This window comes from Amblyomma mixtum, chromosome 8 (assembly GCF_055824585.1).
Source record: "Amblyomma mixtum isolate Tamu chromosome 8, ASM5582458v1, whole genome shotgun sequence".
Taxonomy (NCBI): domain Eukaryota; kingdom Metazoa; phylum Arthropoda; class Arachnida; order Ixodida; family Ixodidae; genus Amblyomma; species Amblyomma mixtum.
The window spans coordinates 57731042-57752090 of record NC_143019.1 but is presented as its reverse complement, the minus strand read 5'-3'; the positions used below and the strand labels follow the sequence as shown (position 1 = coordinate 57752090).

Sequence of the window (21049 nt, the reverse complement as noted above, 5' to 3'; positions counted from 1 at the left end):
TTCGGAAGGGAAGTGCAAAATATCCGTCATTGCTACTCTGAGAGAAGATGCAAGAGGTTGCATATCTAAATGAGCATAATACACCTATCTTAGATGCTTGCCATTTGCTCCTTCATGTGTACGGTGATAAAAAAAAAAAGCAAGAGTCAAAGCGTGGTCTAGACTAGCAGCTCTGTTTAACTTGCGAGCAAATATTAACTCTTTTCTCAGTCTTTTCTCTCATCCCGTCAATCCGAGAGTGGCTTCGTTTAAACCGCTCAATTGTATACTGTCAACATTATTGCAAGTGCTAGTGGAAGTAATGAAACGCCTTGAAGGCGCTGCACGGCACTGAAGGGTATAACTGCATGTTTATGGTGATCCAGTAAATAAAACAGTTGGAGTGTGCACCAGTTCGCCGACTGTTTTCGCACTTAAATTTAGTCTACAACCAAATAGACGGAGTATAATAATCTGATTTTGCTATAAAAACAATCTCATTGTCTTGAAATGAAATAAACATCCATCCAAATATTGTTTATAGCATGTTATAGGTGGATGACAATGAGTTATTACTCCCTATTATAATACATCACAGATAGATGTAACCGGTTCTTTGCTATCCTCTATCTTCTACGTGATGCCAGGAAGTGGAGAGTTGAGGGTCATTCGTAAATGTCCTCAGGAACTAAATGGGCGCAGAATACGACAAGAACCTTTAGAAACAAACCGACAGTGGCGAGTCAGAAGAAGAGAAAGAAAAAGTACACGGCAACCACAATACCAAGGACAAAAGAAAAATAAGAAAAAGAACTTCCTGCATGAGATCCCTTCTCCGATAAAACTTTGTCCGTGTGGTTGATGTTCCTTTCCCCTAAATCTTTATTGCCTTCCACCGCTCGCTTCATAGCCTCACCCTATTCGGGGCGATTCGAGATCGACTCGTGCCCCGCCAACTGTGCCGCGATAACTTCCCGCACTTTGCCCTTTCTCTGTGCCGTGCTTATAGCGCTCATCCATTGTATGCGTCGGGAGAAGTGCGTTTCAGCAGACCCCTTGGTCCATTGGACCTGTTACTCGGGGGAACGCGTAAAACACCGAATTTCTTCCTGTTTTCTCAGCAACTGTTGGTTTCTCCATTTTTTTTTTCGACTTCTCCGCTCCCTTCCGCGTTCCCTGATTGCTCTCCGGACAGTACAGTGCCTCAATACCAAATTAAGGAATCCCAGCCCTCCTAGGATGGACGTGGTTGACATTTATGGCTCTGTTCCGGTCCCTGCTTCCGACGCACCGGAGGCGTTGGGTGATTTTCATGTTGCGTGTCTCTGTCCAGAGTCGTCGGCAGTGGGCACTGGTGGAACGGTGACAAGATGGCTCTCCAGAGACACAATTACCCACCGCTATCGCTCGACACAGCGGCGTATTCGTCCACTTTCTTTTGTGAACATACAGTTCCTTGTGGAGGCTCGGGAAATTAACAGCGGAAGTAGATTCGATGGCCACGGGGCTTGAAGATTAAGCAAAAGGTAACAAAGATAGACTAATCAATGGGGGAAGGGGGATGGGGAATAGACATGTATCTGCGAGGCTACCCCGCATGTGGAGGTGCAGGCAATGAGCGGAATAAAAGCACAGAGCGTCTGTGGTTCTCCGCTGACATATGTGTTGTTTTCGGATATTAGGCCTAAAATGCTTTTAGCTTCTATCCGCGAAAATTTATGCGAGCATCCCCCGTAGATTGCGGTGATCCTGAAGCTGAACATGAGGGCAACCCTGACGTCAAGCATGAGGGCGAAGTTATTCGAAATATTGCACCCGAACGATATTGAGCAGAAAAAATTACCGACGATTACGTTACTTCCTAATGCGAAATTTGAGCGCAGCAAATAAGCTGTTTCACCTTTTCGATAGTGAGTCAACCCCAGCGGCGGAGTTGGTTTCAGGGACAACGCCGCCGATGCCGACACAAACAATATGATACCCTCGCTTCCGCAGCGCTAAGAACCAGGTCTAGCCGTGGGAAGGTGGTCACGTATTCGTCGACGTGCCGGGGCCTACGTGAAATAACCGGCGCGTCGGCAACTGAAGAGCACCCTATCCGCCACACAAGAACAGGGGGGGGGGGGGGGGGGGGGACCCTTTCCTCCTCTTTCTGCATGGCGGCGACGGTGTTCTATGCAGTCACGTTATCTTGACTCTCTAGCGGCGTCAGCGGCATCCAGCGGTATCAGTCGGTCGTTATCAGTCGGTCGCTGCTAGCGCTGGGGGGATGAAAGGGGGGCGGAGCTGGTTACGAGGCCGACGACAACGCCGACGACAACGCCGACGACGACGCGAAACCCAGGAACGGACGCCAAAGAGCTGCGCTCTAAAAAAGCACTTTTGCACCGAGCACGAATAGAACCAACTGGCGACCACAGAAGCTTCTTTTGCCAATCTTTATAGCACTCATCTTTCGAGTCAGCTTTTTTAAGGTCGTTGATGAATGCAAGAACCACAGTAATAACTCCCCTCAAGCCCTCCTTAGCTTGGTCGTATTCTGCGAAGCCGTCATACACTCTCACGCGTCCATCACGATGTCACCCCGCCGGCACATCTCAATTGCGGAAGACACAAACACGCGTCAAGAAAGGGTGGAAAGTAAGGAGGCCGACTTTGCGCTGCATATACTCCCCGCACTATTCCATACTGTTCACAGGACACAGATTTTCTTAAAAGCGGCGGTTTTGCATGGTGATCAACCTTGCGGCTCTTCGACAGGTGAAGCCGGCGCTCTCAAAAATATCTCAAAATCTTGCAGTTTCCTAAGTCAGGCAGAGCCCGTATGATGTAGGGCGTTACTCCAGGTTTTTTTTTTTTTTAAAGAATCTGATGAACGAAGTTTTTCATCGCCGTTACATCGGCTCCATCAATCTTTACGCGCAGATCGGAGGTAGTGTGTCGGACGCTGTCACCACTTGTCCCAAGCGGAATGTCGTCGGATCGGTCGAAGGTAGCCCGTCGGATGCTGTTGCTACTTGACCCCAGCGAAATCTCGTCGAGTCGGCGTGACGAGGACGGAGGATCTTCACATTTCGCGACATCAGCGACCCTGCCTCCGAAGGCCGCTGACATTAGTTTTCCCGGCGAGAGCTGGGAGAGCGTCGGCGTCGGGGATAGCTCGGACTTGAGGAGCGGTAGCTTGTCGGGGACGTAGACCGACGCTCTTGGTAGCCGGACGTAACAGGATGCTGTTGCGCAGCAAGGTGGCTTGCGATTTCAGTAGGCCGCTCGCCATTTTGAGGGCAGGGGTCGTCCGGTGCGAAACCCCGCAGGCCGACGCGGCGGTACGGGCACACCCGGTAGAGGTGACCTGCTTCACCGCAATGGAAGCAGAGGGGCCGACGGTCGCGGGCCCGCCATACTTGACTCTTACGGGGTCGCTGATAGGTTGGCGGAGGGGTGTAGCGAGGAGGACCCTGCGGCTCCATTGCTGGAGCTGCGGTGTTGATACTGTGGTCCTGCGTGGGAGCCCTACGTAGGACGGACGCGTAGGTGGGTCTCGCGTCGAGCTGGTAGGAAACGTCAGGAACTCGCTCAGCTGCCATACGCACCTCGTCCCGGACGACTTCAGCTAGGGATGGAAAGGACGGCGTGTTGCAAGGCATCCGGAGTGCTTGCAGTTCTTCTCGCACGACAGAACGGACGAGGTTGCGTAGTGCATCCATATCGCTAACGCCCTGCATAGGTAGTACGTCGGACCAAATGATGTTCACGTCGCGATTGTATTGACTAGCCCGGTGTTGCAGCGTCGTCTCCATGGTGGTAGCCTCACTGAGGAACTCCGCAACAGTGCGCGGTGGGCTGCGCACTAGTCCTGCGAAAAGTTCTTGCTTCACGCCCCGCATCAGGTGGCGCAGCTTCTTGTCTTCTGGCATCTGTGGGTCTGCGCGCTTGAAAAGACGCGTCATATCCTCATAAAACATGCGCACGCTCTCGTTTTGGCGCTGGTTGCGCGAGTGCAGCGCAGCTTCTGCTCGCTACCGGCGGTCGGCGCTTGGAAAAGTGGCCTTCAAGTCACGACAGAAGGCTTCCCAGGATGGCAAGGAAGCCTCATGGTTTGCAAACCATGTCCGCGCCGACTCTTCAAGAGCAAAGTAGACGTTGTGGAGCTTACGCTCATCGGTCCACCCCTTATAACGTGCCACACGCTCGAAGGCCTCAAGCCAGTCCTCGGCGTCCTCGAACACGTCTCCATGAAAAGACGGTGGTGTTCGCGGCTGATGACAGAGGATGTTTGCGGGAAGCCTACTCTCAGATGTCATTGCCGCAGGTGTTACAGGGGCCCGTGGCTGCGTCGTCCTGGTAGCGGCCGGAAGGGGTCCAAATTCCGGGGGCTCTCCACGTAGGCGGCGGCCGAGGCGCTGATGTACCGGAGTAAGCTCCGTAGTGAGAGGTAGATTATGCGCTGGAAGCGTACCCAGCACCTCCACCAGATTTGTAACGTAACGTTACAAAGAAGTCTCCTGCGCCGAGGAACACCGGCAGCCAGTCAGGTCAGCACGAGACGGAGCAGAGTCACTTCGTCTTTCTCCGATGGCCCGTTGCGTTCTTCCTCATCTTCTAAGGAAGGCATGTGTCAATATCATAAGATACCACTATAACCACTATAAGATCCCACTATAACAATCAATATAGCCGCAAATCTCCCGTCCACACGCTAGCATTGTTTTGATATTATAACGTTTTATATGAATCCTTTTCTATGGCAGACTTAACTACGCCATGCGAGTGATGAACAAACTTAAAAAGAGTTTGCTACGCATCACAAGAATGAACCATTACCTCCAATATTACCATAACAGTATCTTACACTATTCAACAGCTGCCTCACAATTCAAATTTGTGTTCAAGAATCCTAAGCTTGTTTAGTAGGTCGTACGCCGCTGCCGTCATGTTTTGATAACATTTAATTCTGAAAGTGACCGTCCTAGTACGGCGGCACTCAGACAGCTACAACAGTTAACCACAGACTGGTAACAAGCAATTGAATACATTGAACAGAAATTGGTGCACATGGTGATTTTTCCCAATAGCGAATTAGAACAGCACATCAAGCAGGCTCTGGGTAAAACACCTGGCATATAATGCGTGTGTAAATTTGTACATAACACATGTCCATATGTGAAGACAACTGCCTTTCGCCTTTCTCTGCTACAGCGAAGCGCCAACCAAGCCTTTTCGGCAGCGACAGCTATTTAGGCCACATCCATTTTGCGCGGTTTCGTTGCATACCAGGTGCAACAACGAACTTGAGGGAATGACATCATATGTGGCCATGATTTCTCGGTTCCCCAAGAGTCTTCAAGGTGCCTAACAGGCGCGGCCCAAAAAACTGTCGTTCCCTGAAGTTCGAGGACGGCGGTTCAGGGCCAAATACCGTCTTCAAATATCGTCTGCGTATCTGACATATTCCCGAGCAGGAAGAACTTGTAATTTTAAGTGAAGAAAGAAAAGAGGCACATGGGCACCACCGAGCCAATAATCGACGTTCTTAACGGCACATTTAAAATTCAGGGACGGTCGAGAAGTACACGGCCAAAAAAACATCTTATTTTCCGTTACATAGCGGTGAGATATCAGCGCACTTTCGGTCTTCCTTTGACTACTGCGGCAATTCAACTCGGTATGCAGAAAGAAATTCAGCTTGGATGATCACACAACATGCTGACGATCGCGTGTACGTACTACACTCATTTGAATAAATATTAGGTATGTGACGGTGCAACTTCAGCATCCCCAGATACGCCTCAAAGCACCGATGGTTCTTTGCCTGGCCGCTGGGGGAGCGATATGCGTCATCGACTGTCACGTGGTATCTTCTGCATTTTGTGGATTTCTTTCAAAGTTGGTAGATAAAGGTACGTGAATGCTAGATCGGGGTGAAATTTTCCACCGCCTGTTTTTCAAGAAGGCCACAACTTCTGAACAGATATGTAGCTGATATGTGGAAAAAGTAGGTAGTATAAGAGTAAATTAAGTTTTGATAACGAGAAAAATGCTGCAGATTATGTCATGTGACTCTCAACAGCTGTCGCTTGGTTCCACTCGACTAGAGAACTCAGTCTTTTTGAAAACTTTTGTATTTTAGCTGGGACACCCGATATATGTCGCTAAACCCATGGCTTCGCACAGAAAATCATATAGAGTTACTCTGCAGAAAAATGACTGTGGGCACTTTAATATAGCTGCGCAAAGTTAGTATCAAACTCTCAAGACTCAACACGCAACTTTTCTATGCGGCCAGGAAAACTACAGCACAGCTAAAAGCGTCACAGACTGCATTTAGTACAGTGTCTACAAACCATAAAAAAGTTGTACAAGCTGCCGCAAAACGAACTTCCCAATGAACAGATTAATTACTTTCCTCGGCACCCCACCAAAGGAGGACACGGAGATGGATGCACGCGGTTCGCGGCACGGAACGCTGAGCACGGGATGCATGATGCAATTCCGAGCCTCCCGCGCACCTATAACACGTTTCTGCAGAGCACACATCAATAACCGGGACCGTCTAAAAGACGAATAAACACCAACAACTACACGGCGGAGTTTAATTAGTTCTGTGGTACAGTTGTATCGTCTTTCATGATCTTCAGCTGCCGCTCGCGCTCCTACGCAGGACTCAGAGATATGCATCGCATTTGCATCCTGGTCTGTCGGTCACGTTTCAGAGACCAGAGAGAGTGGGAATGAGAAACCGCTAACCAGCGAGTGATGCGAAACGTGAAATAAATTAAGAAACTTGAGTACCCTGATACAGAGAGTCCATTTGTGACAAACTGTTTCGTGAGCCGGCAGAAAAAAATGAACACGGGCCTGGGGCATAAATCAACAACAACCGCTTACACCTCGAGCCCCCTATACGGGTGTCACCTCAACATCGCCAGCCAAGATGTAACTCTAGTCTGTTTATCAGTGCTGTTATGTTTTTGAATAAGGAGACACGGTCACTGCTGTTGATAGAGATGACTCATGCCTAATCAACAGGAATACAATACGGTTTCTTAGTCGTTGTCACCGCCTTTTATAGAGAGCTGCTGTCAGTGTCCAACACAAACCATGTGGAGCAGGGCTAAAAGTTGAGCATGTTGGTAACGGTTCATGACGTGCACAGTTGCCCAAAAAATCGAGACACGTAAGACACACGTGACTACCGCTTAATAGCAACAAAGGCTTTCATTGCAACGCCCGGTATACATACCTGCGAAGAGAAACTGAGCAAAGACGGCAAACTCATTTCGAACCGGGCAGCTATGACGGTGATGCTAATAGACAACAATAGGTTTTCAGTACTGAAGATACCGCCAACATAGGCGATGAGACGCTAATGCTCGCTATTGAGTAAGCGTTCCTCCGAGCAGCTGTCCAATCTCTGTAATGTCTTTTCGTACTTTATCCTTACTGTGCGCACCATCGTGAGTAAAAATTGAACGGCCGATTACACTCGTAGCAATGCGAATGGTCACCACTACCTGCTTTCGTTTCGAGCTTTTTTAATTTGCTTTTTCGTTCAGTTGGTGTTTGCTTTGCGATTGAGCCCATTGTTCTGGCAGTCCCACCACCGCCATCCTGAGTTTGCTGATGATTTCGCGCTCTTGCCTCTCCCTTATATGCCCCGTCATAAGCAGCATCTTCCAGAAGTCGTTGTTCCCCTTCACTCATGGCGCTATTATTACCGCGACTCGCCTAAGATGTCAACAGGCGGAAAGTGTCCGGCACATCAGCACGTATAGGCTATATCAAGCATGAATTGCATTTAGACACATGCTGTATGAATTCAAGTCAACATATTCCTTAAACTGTTCCCTGCCTGCGAGTGCACTTGAAGCCGAGCACGAGGCTCAACCTGAAGGTGAACTTATTCGCAACACTTCCGAGCTTTTCTGTGCAAATGGCATCCCTAGGTAAAACTCTCAGCACCGAGTAGTATTCGAACTACCGCCGGTGCACACAAAAAATCGCTTCCAGATGCCCCTGCTCGGCATCACGCGCTGTCTGTTCAAACTCGGCGTCCCTCGTGCCACTGCTGTAACCTTTGCCATCTTCCACCTGTTAGTTTTCCGCATCCAAGTGGCAGCGCCAAAGTCGCGCGGTTCCAGGGGAACGAGAGGCAGCTGATGGCGGCAGTTCTTCAAGCCTCCAAACAAGCCAGGGAGGTCACGTGTGTTACCCCGGGCGAGAAATAGAAGCCGGTGGAGGCAGTGACCCGTCCAACAGCCGAAGGGCCTGGGGACGTAATGCATATAACGATCTATTTGTCCATTTTTATTTCATTTAGCGAGGCGGCAGCCAGACGGCAGCAGCCAGCAAAAGCAGCAAGTGGCCATTTGCATAAATCACAACGTAGCGGGTCCCTACGTCGAGGGTGGCTGACGAGTTCATCAAGAAGAATTCAAAATGAAAGGAAATATCCAGATCCAAAATCAAAAATAAAATAAAAGCAGAAAAATTGTAAAGAAACAATCAACAGTGATAAAATGAATCAAGAATTACATGACATAAAATGTAATAAAACAATCAAAGATAAAAACAAGCTTTCATCATCGTTGGCTGTCACTGGTTGGGATAAGCAGAAAATAATCAGGTCCGATTGCAAAGTGAGCAATAGCCAGTTTTTTTTTTCTCTCAGAGCTTGAAAGCCGCGGCTTATTCATCGAGTACTGCCCATTTCCAGATGACCCAGTGGGAAATGGGCAAATAGAACCTTACAGAATACAACCTTCGGTGAATACCAGAGTGCAGCTACCTTATATGAGCCGCCTTGGAAAGCGCCTTCTTTTTTATTACGTCAAGTAATCATTTGCGAAGGACCTCTTGGTTCAACAACGCAGCTTGAAGGACTGCAGTGTATGCTCGAGAAGAAAGCGAAAGCAAACTTCTCATCTCATGAAATGAAAAGCTCGCTGGCTGGCGGGAGACTCTCCAGCGAGCGAACCCGCCAGAAAGCACAGCTGGAGGAATTGAGTGATGGCAGGACAATGGCAGGGAAGAACAAAAAAAAAACCTGATGAAAAATGATAGGGCAATGTGGTGCGCCTGTAATTAAATCGAGTACCAACCGGTCCAGAAGTAAGAGCTGCTCTCTAGATATGGTAATTAAATGTCACTGCCATAACCCGGTGAAAAAATAAAACCAACGGAATTTTTGTCGACTATTCGTAGCAAAGTTCTCTGCTTGAATGAGCCATCAACAGTAAAGATGACTCTTATCTTGCCTCTCCCATCAAAACTTTGGTTGTCGGTTTCTACAACGCATTTTTTTTATCTGAACATGAACAAAGCTCTAATTTATGAAACTCATTTTCAAATGGTGTGCCTCCCGCATTATTAAGGTGCCATTAGCGTGTTTTTCAGACTAACGGGCTTTTCACCCGCAGAGAAGACGGAACTGGTCTTAGAGAGAGCATCGGAGAGAGCAGAGAGCAGAGAGAGCATCGGGTACTGTCAGGGTGAAGTGTGTCAGCCACAGCAGCCCCTGTAGCTCTCACGTACAAAGCCCTTAAGCTCTTAAGAAATTTTTGCCAGCGCATCTTTATCACAGGCGAATGACCTCTTCGAGCTTCAAGATCAAAACGAAAAACACGTCTTGCTTTTGAAGGAACCCGTATGCGAGAAGCTGGGAATGTACAGTGATATAAAACCGTCATTAAAGCCGCTTCTTTAAGAGGGCTTCGCCCGCAGAGGTATTGTTACGCATGAGTAGATATATACTAATACTACCTCTTTTATTGCTCGTAATGGAACTCCAACTTTTTTTCTGGAACACGAAAGATGAAATTCAAAATGTTATATCTTTTTGGTTCGCTCATAGATCTCCGTTGTTGAGTGGAAAGTACTTCCCCGCACATTTTTCTTGACTGGTGCTCCAGAAATATTCTCAACTAGCATTCTTCTCACTTGCTCATCACTCATTACATTCGCTACGTGGAGCATTCTAATGCCTATGGTAGTAGCCGGGATCATAATGAGTCATTGCCACTAAAAAACTACGATATTGTTGGACCTCTTCATCGCTCTCCGGTCATCTCATCAAACGAAACATGCCTGGAAACCATTCTCGTTTCTTTGTTGCCGGAAAACACGCGTAGCCAACGCTGTGAATATTCTCATTAATAAACCTCTTTTACATATTCGCATCGTTAATCAGTGATTGATTCACGTCTTTAGCGCTTGAAGTGAATGCGCAACCTCGAAGCAGATAGCGCAAAAGCGCTTCCAAGTACCGCTGTATCTCGAATCTCATCTTCAATTTCTGCGCGCACATTTGCATATTGATGAGGAACCGAGTGCCCCTAGCGCTCGCGGTTGTCTCCGCTGCACGTGTCACCCGCCGTCCGCTCATCGGGCGAACGCACCGTCCCATCTTATTTGCATAACAATATTTATTCGGCAGAAATGAAGAAAGCTTTCATTTACAACATACTGAAACTGTGAGTGTTCCCGGGATCAGTAAATGAACGCGCGAAATCTCCACAGTGCGTTACAAATGTGTGTTTCGTGTTCCTCTTGATGGCAAGCCATTATGCGATTAAATCTTCTTCATGCTCTTGTAATCATATCTGCTATATACGTAATGAGCTAATATTGTATGGTACGTCAATGTGACATATGTCATGTAAGTGGGCATAGCAGCAGCAAGACTAACGCCACGCTAAATAATCCTTTCTTCTTCATGATGCCGGTCATGGCTTTCCTCACCGAAGACACGCCTGCTGTGTGTAGCTGCTATCCAGTGGTTAATAAGCACGAAACAGCTTAACCGGACTGTAACAGTATCGTCATTTTCAGATAATGGCTGTATCATTGATGAGCTTTCAACTTCGATCATCGATACGTTTCCTTGGAACTAGCCTTTTCATCCCATCGGTTAGTTCTGCATAGGACCAGATGGGGAGTTTTGATCACAAAGGAAGACTTTGCTGGAAATCTAGCAGAGATGATAATTCAGAGACGAGAGCGCCAAACCAAAAACTTGAAGCTATACAATGAACTGAAATTAACAATGAACCATAAACACTCATATGTGTAATGGAACAAGCAGTGATTACGCATGGTTGTTGGTAATTTTGTTTTCAAAATGAATCATGAATCAGTTCTTGTTAGGTATTGAGCAGCAGCAGTACTAGATCATGCGCTCGTTAACATCACTGCTCGAATAACTGCTCGTATTTCTCAAAAACGTCTATCTGACCATCTTTCCATTTTTTTTTTACAGCGAATAATTTTCCCACACCAGAAAAAGACTTTCCGACCTTAAACGATATCAACATGAAGAAATGTCTCATCAATTTATTTAGCGGGCGTTTTCATGAGAATTTGGCACTGAGTTTTTATTAAATTTGACTATTGTGTTTATGCGTGCGGTATCGAAGAGCACTGAAATAATGAAGGTTTGTCCTCGCGACACACCGATTTGCCCCTGGATTATCCAACCCACCCTTTAAGTTCCAAAAAACTATCGATTACCTTTACAATAAATGGATGCCCAAAAGATACAACGAAGTTTTACTTATATCAATTTAGGGCGATACGAAATAAGTCTGTGGGGATGATGAGTGCTTGCAAAAGGGAATTCTCAAATACCATACAGAGCGGGCCAACGGAAAATTCAAAGGACTAAGAGATATCGTCAGAGAGATTGCGGACTGGTTGGTTGGTTGGCCTCAAGTAGAATGGCACATACCCACTACGGGGGAGTGGCCAAGACACAGGCGGTGAACTGTTTGAATGATTAAGAGTTTTAGAGGTAAAGGAGTATTAATAGGGTATAGGCTGACAGATTGGACGACGCAACGAAAGGGGACCTGTTAGCAGGGAGATCGAAGATGGGAGGACGGCATTATGTGCAAATTTGAATGCAACATATGGAATGATTCAATTTTGTATTGACTGAAAGAGAGACAGAAATAATAATAATAATAATAATAATAATAATAAATTAAAAGTTTGAGAATCAGAAAAATTAAAACAAATAGAAAAAGAAAAAAAATATAATATTAGCATGGTAGTCGCTGTGTTTCTAAAAGAAATTTTTGAACTGCACAGCGCGCACTCCTGTTGCTTCGTCCAAGCGAAGTAGCGCCAAAGGAAAGAACAACCTCAGACAGACCCAGCTGGTGAAACGGATTTTCTAATAGGCGCCTCCTCAAAGAAGAGAATCGGCGGCAGAACAGCAGGAAGTGATCCACTGTCTCAGGCTCGGCACAAAATGGACACAGTGGAGAAACCGCCAGACCAGATCTGTGAAGGTAGAAATTAAGCAGAGGAACTCGGCATCGCAAACGCGTGAAAGAGACCTCCAGTCTGCGCGAGCTCCAGTCTTTGCTGCTCCAAGGGTGCAGAAGATGCTTGTATTCGGGGGATGAAGTAAGCGCTGAGGCTGAAAATTCCTGAAATATTGTGTAACTGCGAAACCTCACCGCAGCTGTATATGCGCAGGTTGGCAGGACAGCAATTATTGGGCCACAGAGAGAGTCCCTTGCTAATGAATCAGCAACCTCATTTAACTGAATGCCCACGTGACCCGGTACCCAAAGCAACCTCACCGAATTTAGATGAAGCGGGATCAGCTGCTTAAAGAGGCGTAATGCCCGAGACTCAGAGGGTGATGATAATGAAAAGCAAATAGATAGAGAGTCCGTCATAACCATGACTTTGGAAACGGCAGGATCTAATTTACGTAAGGCTAGAATGACAGCTAATAATTCGGCCAGATAAATTGGAGTGAAGTCAGGGAGACGGAGAGAAAAGGACCATCCCAATGCAGGTGAAAAAATGCCCACACCTGCCTTTTCACGATCCTGCGAGGCATCGGTAGCAATGAGAATATGAAAAGGAAAGGATCTTAGGTGGTCCTGTAACAAACCGAGAAGGAGAGGAAAGGGCTGGAGCTTGGCATTCGATGGGAAAATGTTATCAAATGCAATCTCGACTGAAGGTGAGATGTTATGCAGTGGATGGATATCTGTGAGCTTAATGTTTAAGGGATCGAGGAGAGACTGCACGAAACATATCTGCGGAGTATGCGAACGAGACCAGGTGGCATCTAAAAAGACTGCGGGCTGACTAAGAAATATTACATTGGATGTGTGGAGAGGAGAGTCGTACAAATTTAAAAAGGTTTGGACTGTTAAAAGGCGAAATCTGGCTAATAAAGATGGAATTCGCGCCTCAAGGTGCAGGACAACATTAGCTACATACTTTGGAAGTCCCAAGCAGAGGCGCAACGCCTCACGCTCCAAGAGCACAAGCGGTCGAAGTTTATAGGCAGGAGCTCCTGAGAATAAAACACATCCGAACTCCAAAATTGGGCGGACATACATTTTATAGATCAGCAGAAGTGTGTGCCTTCTCATCCCTGACCTAGTGCTGCAAAGCCGACGCAGGATGCCAATGGCCCGAGCTCCTTTTAAAGAAACTTGCTCAATGTGAGGCCGCCAGGAAAGAGTAGAGTCATAGATCACTCCAAGATACTTCACTGTTTGAACCTGAGGAATTATATGATTTCTATAAGAAACGCAGATATGTACAGGATGAGAAACCGGGAAGACCAACAAGGCGCATTTGTTCACATTGAGGGACAGATGAATACTTCCTAACCAGTTGTCAAGAATATTGAGGTAATCCTGCAAGATCTGATACAGAGAGTGAATATCTTTTGCAGAAGCAAAAAATGCGATGTCGTCAGCGTACACGTAAGTTGACACATTATGGATGCATGGAATGGAGCTTAGAAAGATGTTAAAAAGAACAGGGGAAAGAACTGAGCCTTGCGGAACACCTCTTGTCTGTCGAAATTTCTTTGAAGAAACACCATTTCGGCAGCAATAAAATTCTCTGTTTTCCAGGAAAGCAAAGATCCAGGCTACGAAATAGATTGGGAAATTAAGGACCTGTAATCTGTGTAACAGCATCGAGTACTCGACGCTGTCGTAGGCTTTACTGATATCCAGAGTGACAAGCGCGGCAAACTGTTTCGTGCTGCGAGCTAATTTAATACGGCTCTCAAGGTCAGTATGAGCACACCAAATCGAACAGCCCGGCCTGAAACCAATTTGACAAGGATTCAATATATCATTTGCAGAAATGAAATACATGATACGACGAAGCAGGACCCGTTCCACCAATTTCACTAAATTCGATGTTAATGAAATCGGGCGTATGTTGTCAGAAGTGAAACCCTCCCATTGTTTTTTAAGTATTGGAACTATTTCCGCAAGACGCCACTCATGGGGAATCCATGGACCTTTAAGGGAATGGTTAACCAGAGCCAACAGATCTTCAGGAGATTCGGTAAACAAAATTTTAATCATAGATGTAGTGACCTTATCGGGGCCAGGAGCCGCGGGAGATAGGCGCAAAACAATTTGCGAAAGCTCAGGCATAGTGACCTCAATGAAATCACTTGAGATGCATGAGAATGTAGGTGGATAATGAAGTGCAGATGTGAATCGACGTTCTAGGCCACCCGCAATTCCCTCTAAGGCCTTAGCGATGTCAGCAGGGGATTGAACGAGGGATTCAATATTGACAGCCGGAGGAATCACTTTCCTTCTCCTCATAAAATTAAACAAGGCCCGTTTATTTCCTGACTGAGAAAGAAAATCATAATGACTTGTAATATACTCCTCCTTCGCGCGGGAGATAGTGCGCTTAAATGTTGCTGCGACATACTTATAATGCAACCAATTTTTGGGGCATTGATTTAGGAGGAGTTTCTTCCAGGCTGCTTTCCGCCGTCTATAGGCACGCGTGCACACTGCATTCCACCAATTATTGGTGATGGCATCCTTAGATCCTGTGACAATGAATTCAGACTTTTGCCTTGCGCGTTCCAACACTGTGCATATATGTGTAGCTTTACATTCGGAACTCGTAGTGGTGTTTCGGTCCGAATCGATTGTGAGAGCTGATTTGAGAGTGTCTTTAAAGCGAACGTAATTAATGAAGGTGCGCTGTTGTCGTTCGGGAAGAGTTAAGTTACACGCAACCCTGAAACTAATCGGCAGATGATCGCTGTTTGTCGCGCAGTCAACAGGCGCCCAAGACGAGACAGAGACTCCTGGGGAGGAAAAAGTTAAGTCTAAAACAGAGCGGCATGCGCCTAGCATCCGTAATGGTATTTCTGTGTTCAAAATTTAGCTTGAAGAAATACACTTGATTATTTGCAAGCTGCCTACGAGTAATGCGATAGGTTTAGTTTGCACAAGCATTAGATTATTCAATGATATTTATTACATTCATGGTCATGACTCTCCACAGGTACTGGTGATAGATAGCATTTCATCTTCATTGCTGAATTTATATAAAGAAGTTGTATAAAATTTATGTAAATGGATCTGTGTTCGTTCTGTAATCGTTTTCATTGTATATTAATGATTTACCGCAAGTGGTCGGCTGTTCAAGTATTGTGGTGTACGCTGAAGACAAAAGCGTGATATATGATGTGTGATGTGATATATGATATATGAAGTGTGATGTGATATATGACAGAACGAAGTTAAAAGTAAAAGCGACTCAAAAAGTTAAAACAAATACATAGCGGTACCCGGGAAGGAAGCCAACAGAAATACAAAGTATTTCGCTCTAAAAGGATAACTTGGCGCAACCGATGTCCGAAATCACAGTACAAACTTACTAATAGAAAGCAAATTTTCATATAAGTATCTAGCGGTAAAGTCAGACATTCATTCGCATTGGCGCGACCAGATTGAATTAGTCTCCCTTAAGCTGGCGTCTCTCATAGCCTGAGTGGCTTTGGGACTTTAAACCCCATAAACCATAAACCAACCTTAAGCTGGCGTCTGGATGTCCGGCCCGACGTGTGTATAGAAGCGACCACATTGGCATACCAGCATATCAACCCTGCGTGAGTGACGAAAAACTGCACAGGGTAACTCTCGGGAGGGGGTGGGATGGGGTGGGATCGTATACGACAAGATGGGATAAGATGGGAGAGAATGGGATAGGATAGGATGGGATAGGACGGGATAGGATAGGATAGGATAGGATAGGATGGGATAGGATGGGATAGGATGGGATAGGATGGGATAGGATGGGATAGGATGGGATAGGATGGGATAGGATGGGATAGGATGGGATAGGATGGGATCGAATGGGATGGGTTGGGTCGAAGTGGTCCCCATCACAACGGCTCGTTAGCTCGTTAAACAACGCGCCCTTCACGATGTCAGATGCGCTCCAAATCCGAGCGCTGACCCGAGGCAGAGGACTCGAGTTAGCCGCATGCTGCCGCATACAAACGCGTGTGCATTTTCTCATTAACCTCGACCATATAAAGTAACTCCAGTCGGCCTGCCCCGAAGCCAGCTCAGTTCAAGAGCCGTACACTGTGGAGCTCCGACTAACCTTCTGTCCAGTAGTTGTCTAAGCGAGGGCCATCCCAACTTCCAGCTTGCGCTCGGTCATTAGATCGTGCAGCGTCAGTATTTCTGCGCTGCGACTGGCGTCCCCACTTTGGGATCTAGCCTCTACGAGAATGCAACGACGTGAACCGTTCTTCACACGTGACGTCGACGATGCACCCGATAAATCCAATTAAAAGGGAGGAAGTGGGGGTTGGCGGCAGGCTTTTATCAAGTCCGCTTTCCGGCCAGTCCTCGCGCTCGCGTTCCATGTCGTCATTCCCTTTGTGCCCGACACTAGCCATTACCCTGTGGTCTTATACGGTGAAGCACGCTTCATGCGTCCCCGGGGAGCCCTTCTTAACTCGAATCAGAAGGCACGAATTAAGGGCGCCTGCTAGCAAGGTTTCGGAGTCTATACGGAACGCGAATTTGCGGCGGCTGAAACTGATGGTGGAGTTAACGGGGCTCCTGGCCTTGTCGGAGAATTTGCTGCGACGTTGCCTTTTGTTTACTTTACAGCAGCAGCATGATGTTCTACTGGAAAGCCAGAACCTCATTACGCACCTAGGTTAGGCTCCAAATGAATGAGACGCTTGCTGTCGAAGAGAATACGAACTATTGGTCTTGTAAACGATTTCAGGCCTCAGACTTCATTTCCAGAAGTATTAAATCTATCACGAAATATGTAAATGTGAAAGTGGTTGGCGTGTAATTTTTCGAGAAATTTACAGGTGGCACGAGAAAAGGCATGCTTGGTCATCATGACACAGATGGTCACACGCGCTTATGTGCACCGCATCGCGCAACGAAATCTTCCGTACGAAATTCACTATCTGCAGGAGTCAAGTCATGTCGCTTTTTCGACAAATGCTCTCACGTTTATTATTCATCAAAAACCTTCAACTCGTGTCCATATAGAGGGCAACCGCTCTAAACGAAAATCATTTCGCGTCCTATGAGGGGTTCGACCTTCCCAACCTGCACGCTGGCTGTAGGAGGCGCCATGGCAGCGGGATTGGGGTTAATTACGACCACCTGAGTTTCTCTAATGTGTGCTGTCACGCCGCAGCTAGCGTGCGTCGTGGTAAAGTGTGAGGAGTGTCGCCGAAAGGGAGCAGGGGAATGCGCAGACAAAAGGAGAAAGACTTAAAACGGCGTAGAGTGCGAGGGTCGCGCTTCTCGGCCCCAGCGAGTGGGGAATGGTTTCTTCTAGGAAGTCGGTCCGAAACCCGAGACGACGACAGGACGGCTGGGGAGGACAGGCGCTGTTCTTGTTTTCGTCTTGCTAGCTGGCCAGAGCGGCTAACAGTGGAGCGTGTGTTTTGAATTGTGTTTGTTTCCTTTTATTGTAATAGTTTTTAGTTAGCCATGGCTGCTTACAGCAAGGTGTGTGTTTTATATTGTTTACTTGTCTTTTGCCTTGTGACCTCTTACTTCTAAACGACGGCGGGAAAGTCGTCTATTGGCTAAGAAGTAAGTTTTGGCGGGAGGATTGTTTATTGGCGGAGGATGGAGTTTTGGCGCGAATGTGACGAGATGGGTACGCGCGAAGGAGAGCGCCGGGGTTGGGTGTGAGGCAGCCGGACAGATCGGTCGTGTGTGGCCGGTGGTGGTCCCGGGGCCGAGAGCGTAGAGTTGGAGACGCGAGTTAGTTGAGCGGCGGCCGGACGGGTTGGCCGTGTGTTGGCCGGCGGTGGTCCGGAGTCGTGGAAGTTTTGAGGTTTTATATTTAGTTAAAGTGGAGAGGCCGAAATCCTTCGGCATATGTAAATAAGTTGTATATACATTTGTAATAAATAATCTCTTGAAGAAAGCCTTCCAAGCGCCTCACCATCCGAAGACCTGCACACCTGTCTAATCCCACCAGTCGCAAAGTACGTCCCCCGGGTCACTCACGAGACCCGCCCTCTACCGCTCCACATCAACATCGAAGGAGAGCAACCTCAACATCAACAACGACAGAGAGAGAGAGGGAGAAAAGTCGTGACTGGCGCAGCCGACAGGATTCGAGACAAGGGACCGCTGCTTTGCGATGGGAAGGATGAAGACAGAGGCAGCCCAGGTTGAGAAGACATCAAGGTGGTGAGCTCACAGGGAACGTTTGCCCTTGGGTGGCGAAGAGAAGTCGAAAACCGGACGTCAAGAAAGAAAAAAGAAGGCACAAGAGACAGCAGACGGATCTTCGACGATCATCACCGATCATCGCAGCTTCGACACCAGTGTAGGTGGGAATAGGAATCGTGGACACCAACAGAAGAAAGCAGGACGGACTTAAATTGAAGGGCACTTGAGAGTGCGGCGGCGTTTCGTAACAAGACTTGTGGCGTATCAGCGTGAAGTTCATTGTGAGAGAACTCTCGAACTTGGTTTGATTGACGATCTTTGAAGAGAAGGCGGCGAAAGAAAAACGGTGAGCGAACAGCGCTGCTCTCAACTTTGTGCTTTATGCTTACGAAGGGAAAGAGTAAACTACTGTCGCCAGAGATGGATAGTAGCACGACTGGGGGAATGAGCGAGCCAAGCACGGAAAGAGGCCAACCTGGAGCCATTATGCTAATGAGATTGGAAATTGAAAAGATGAGGTTAGAGCGGGCCAAAATTGAATTCGAGATCGAGAAATTACGCAGACAAGGCACAGCTGATCTGTCAGAAGGGAATTCATTGGGGGCTGGCGTTCCGCGCATGAATACGGCCAGTGGTGAAGGATGTAGAAAAGAGGAGGTGGCTGGGACGTTGCCACTTCACAGGGAAGAACAGAGGGAGGAGAAGTATGCGCCAGTTAAAGCACATACGACGGCACGCCAGTGACACCGTTGTGGCCATTCAGGTCACCTGGTTAGGGAGTGTCATGAAGCAGAAGTAACGAGCGGAAACAGAGATACAGGTGTTCGTAACGTTGCTACGGAGGGGCATTCTGCTGGCAAGAAATGGGAGCAGGATAGGGGAAAGAACACTGCGTCGTCTCTCTGTTACCGCTGTGGCCGTTTAGGGCATATGGACGGGGAGTGCCAAGAGACAGAGGCAAGGAGAATTACCGCCACAGTGATAGAGGTGAACACTCATGACGCTGAAATTCTGTGCCAGGATCAGGAGCCAATAGCGAGCACTCAGCGGGCGGAGACACATAAGCAGGGCGATATTTCTCTCTGTTCGGGCGAATCAGTCATTTTGGCGCGACTGGATTCGGGCGCGGACATCTCTGTGGTCGGGAAGCCACTGCTGCCGCAGGAAAGGGTAGATACACAAGGCAAAGTGGTATTGAAGGGAGCCTTCGGGCACCAGATTGAGGCTGAGCTCGCGTATGTGCCGCTGAGAGTCGATCCGGGGGGCTCAGCCGTGGGCATCTTGTGCGCAGTGAAACCCCTGAGCACGAAACATGAGAGCAGCGATGTTCGAGGCTCGCCTTGGTGGACTGTTGTTGTGGTTGCTTTCCTTTCTATTTGCATGCATGCTTTTTGTATCATTAACGTTCACTTGAAACATGTAATCTTGTGGCGTATGGTGTGGTGTGTAGAAGTATGCCTTGCTTTCATGTACTTGGATGCCTGTATTCTTTTTTGGAGTGTATCTCAGGGTGTGTCTGGTGGTGGTAGTGGTTTATTTAAAAAAAAAAAAAGTGAAGCAAAAGAGTGTTGCCGGCCGCGGCAATTGCTATCTAATATCTTAAGCACCCGAGCTGCAGCCGGCGGAAACGAAAGGGAAAGGGAGAGGATAGTGAGGAGAAGTATAGAGGGGAGCGACAGCAAGAAAGGACAGGGGAGAGCTTTGTACACTATTTACAAAATACAAAAGTAATCAAGTTCGCGCCGCTCGCGCGCTAATGTCGAAGCATTACAGGGTGTGTCTCGACGGGAAGATTTAGTGCTTTCTTGCACTAGAGAGAGAGGCGGCGGCTTGAGGCAGCCTAAAGGAGAAGCATGCTTTGTTCGGAACTGGCGAAAAAAAAAAAGGGGGGTCGGGGGAAAGAATTGAGAAGAAGGGGGGAGGTGTCACGCCGCAGCTAGCGTGCGTCGTGGTAAAGTGTGAGGAGTGTCGCCGAAAGGGAGCAGGGGAATGCGCAGACAAAAGGAGAAAGACTTAAAACGGCGTAGAGTGCGAGGGTCGCGCTTCTCGGCCCCAGCGAGTGGGGAATGGTTTCTTCTAGGAAGTCGGTCCGAAACCCGAGACGACGACAGGACGGCTGGGGAGGACAGGCGCTGTTCTTGTTTTCGTCTTGCTAGCTGGCCAGAGCGGCTAACAGTGGAGCGTGTGTTTTGAATTGTGTTTGTTTCCTTTTATTGTAATAGTTTTTAGTTAGCCATGGCTGCTTACAGCGAGGTGTGTGTTTTATATTGTTTACTTGTCTTTTGCCTTGTGACCTCTTACTTCTAAACGACGGCGGGAAAGTCGTCTATTGGCTAAGAAGTAAGTTTTGGCGGGAGGATTGTTTATTGGCGGAGGATGGAGTTTTGGCGCGAATGTGACGAGATGGGTACGCGCGAAGGAGAGCGCCGGGGTTGGGTGTGAGGCAGCCGGACAGATCGGTCGTGTGTGGCCGGTGGTGGTCCAGGGGCCGAGAGAGTAGAGTTGGAGACGCGAGTTGGTTGAGCGGCGGCCGGACGGGTTGGCCGTGGGGTGGCCAGCGGTGGTCCGGAGTCGTGGAAGTTTGAGTTTGTACTTTT

General features: G+C 47.7%; 1 protein-coding gene across 1 annotated transcript in view; it reads right to left on the bottom strand.

The window, feature by feature from the left end:
- The window catches only part of LOC149332578 (uncharacterized), a 64773-nt gene extending 47380 nt beyond the window's left edge, over positions 1–17393 (bottom strand). Inside the window, exons 1-2 of the mRNA XM_089557529.1 lie at positions 17367–17393; positions 16390–16495 (exon numbers count right to left, since the gene is read on the bottom strand). Coding sequence (XP_089413655.1) covers positions 16390–16495; positions 17367–17393 — 133 coding nt within the window. The remainder of the gene's footprint in view (positions 1–16389; positions 16496–17366) is intronic.
- Positions 17394–21049: the final 3656 nt, after the last annotated feature.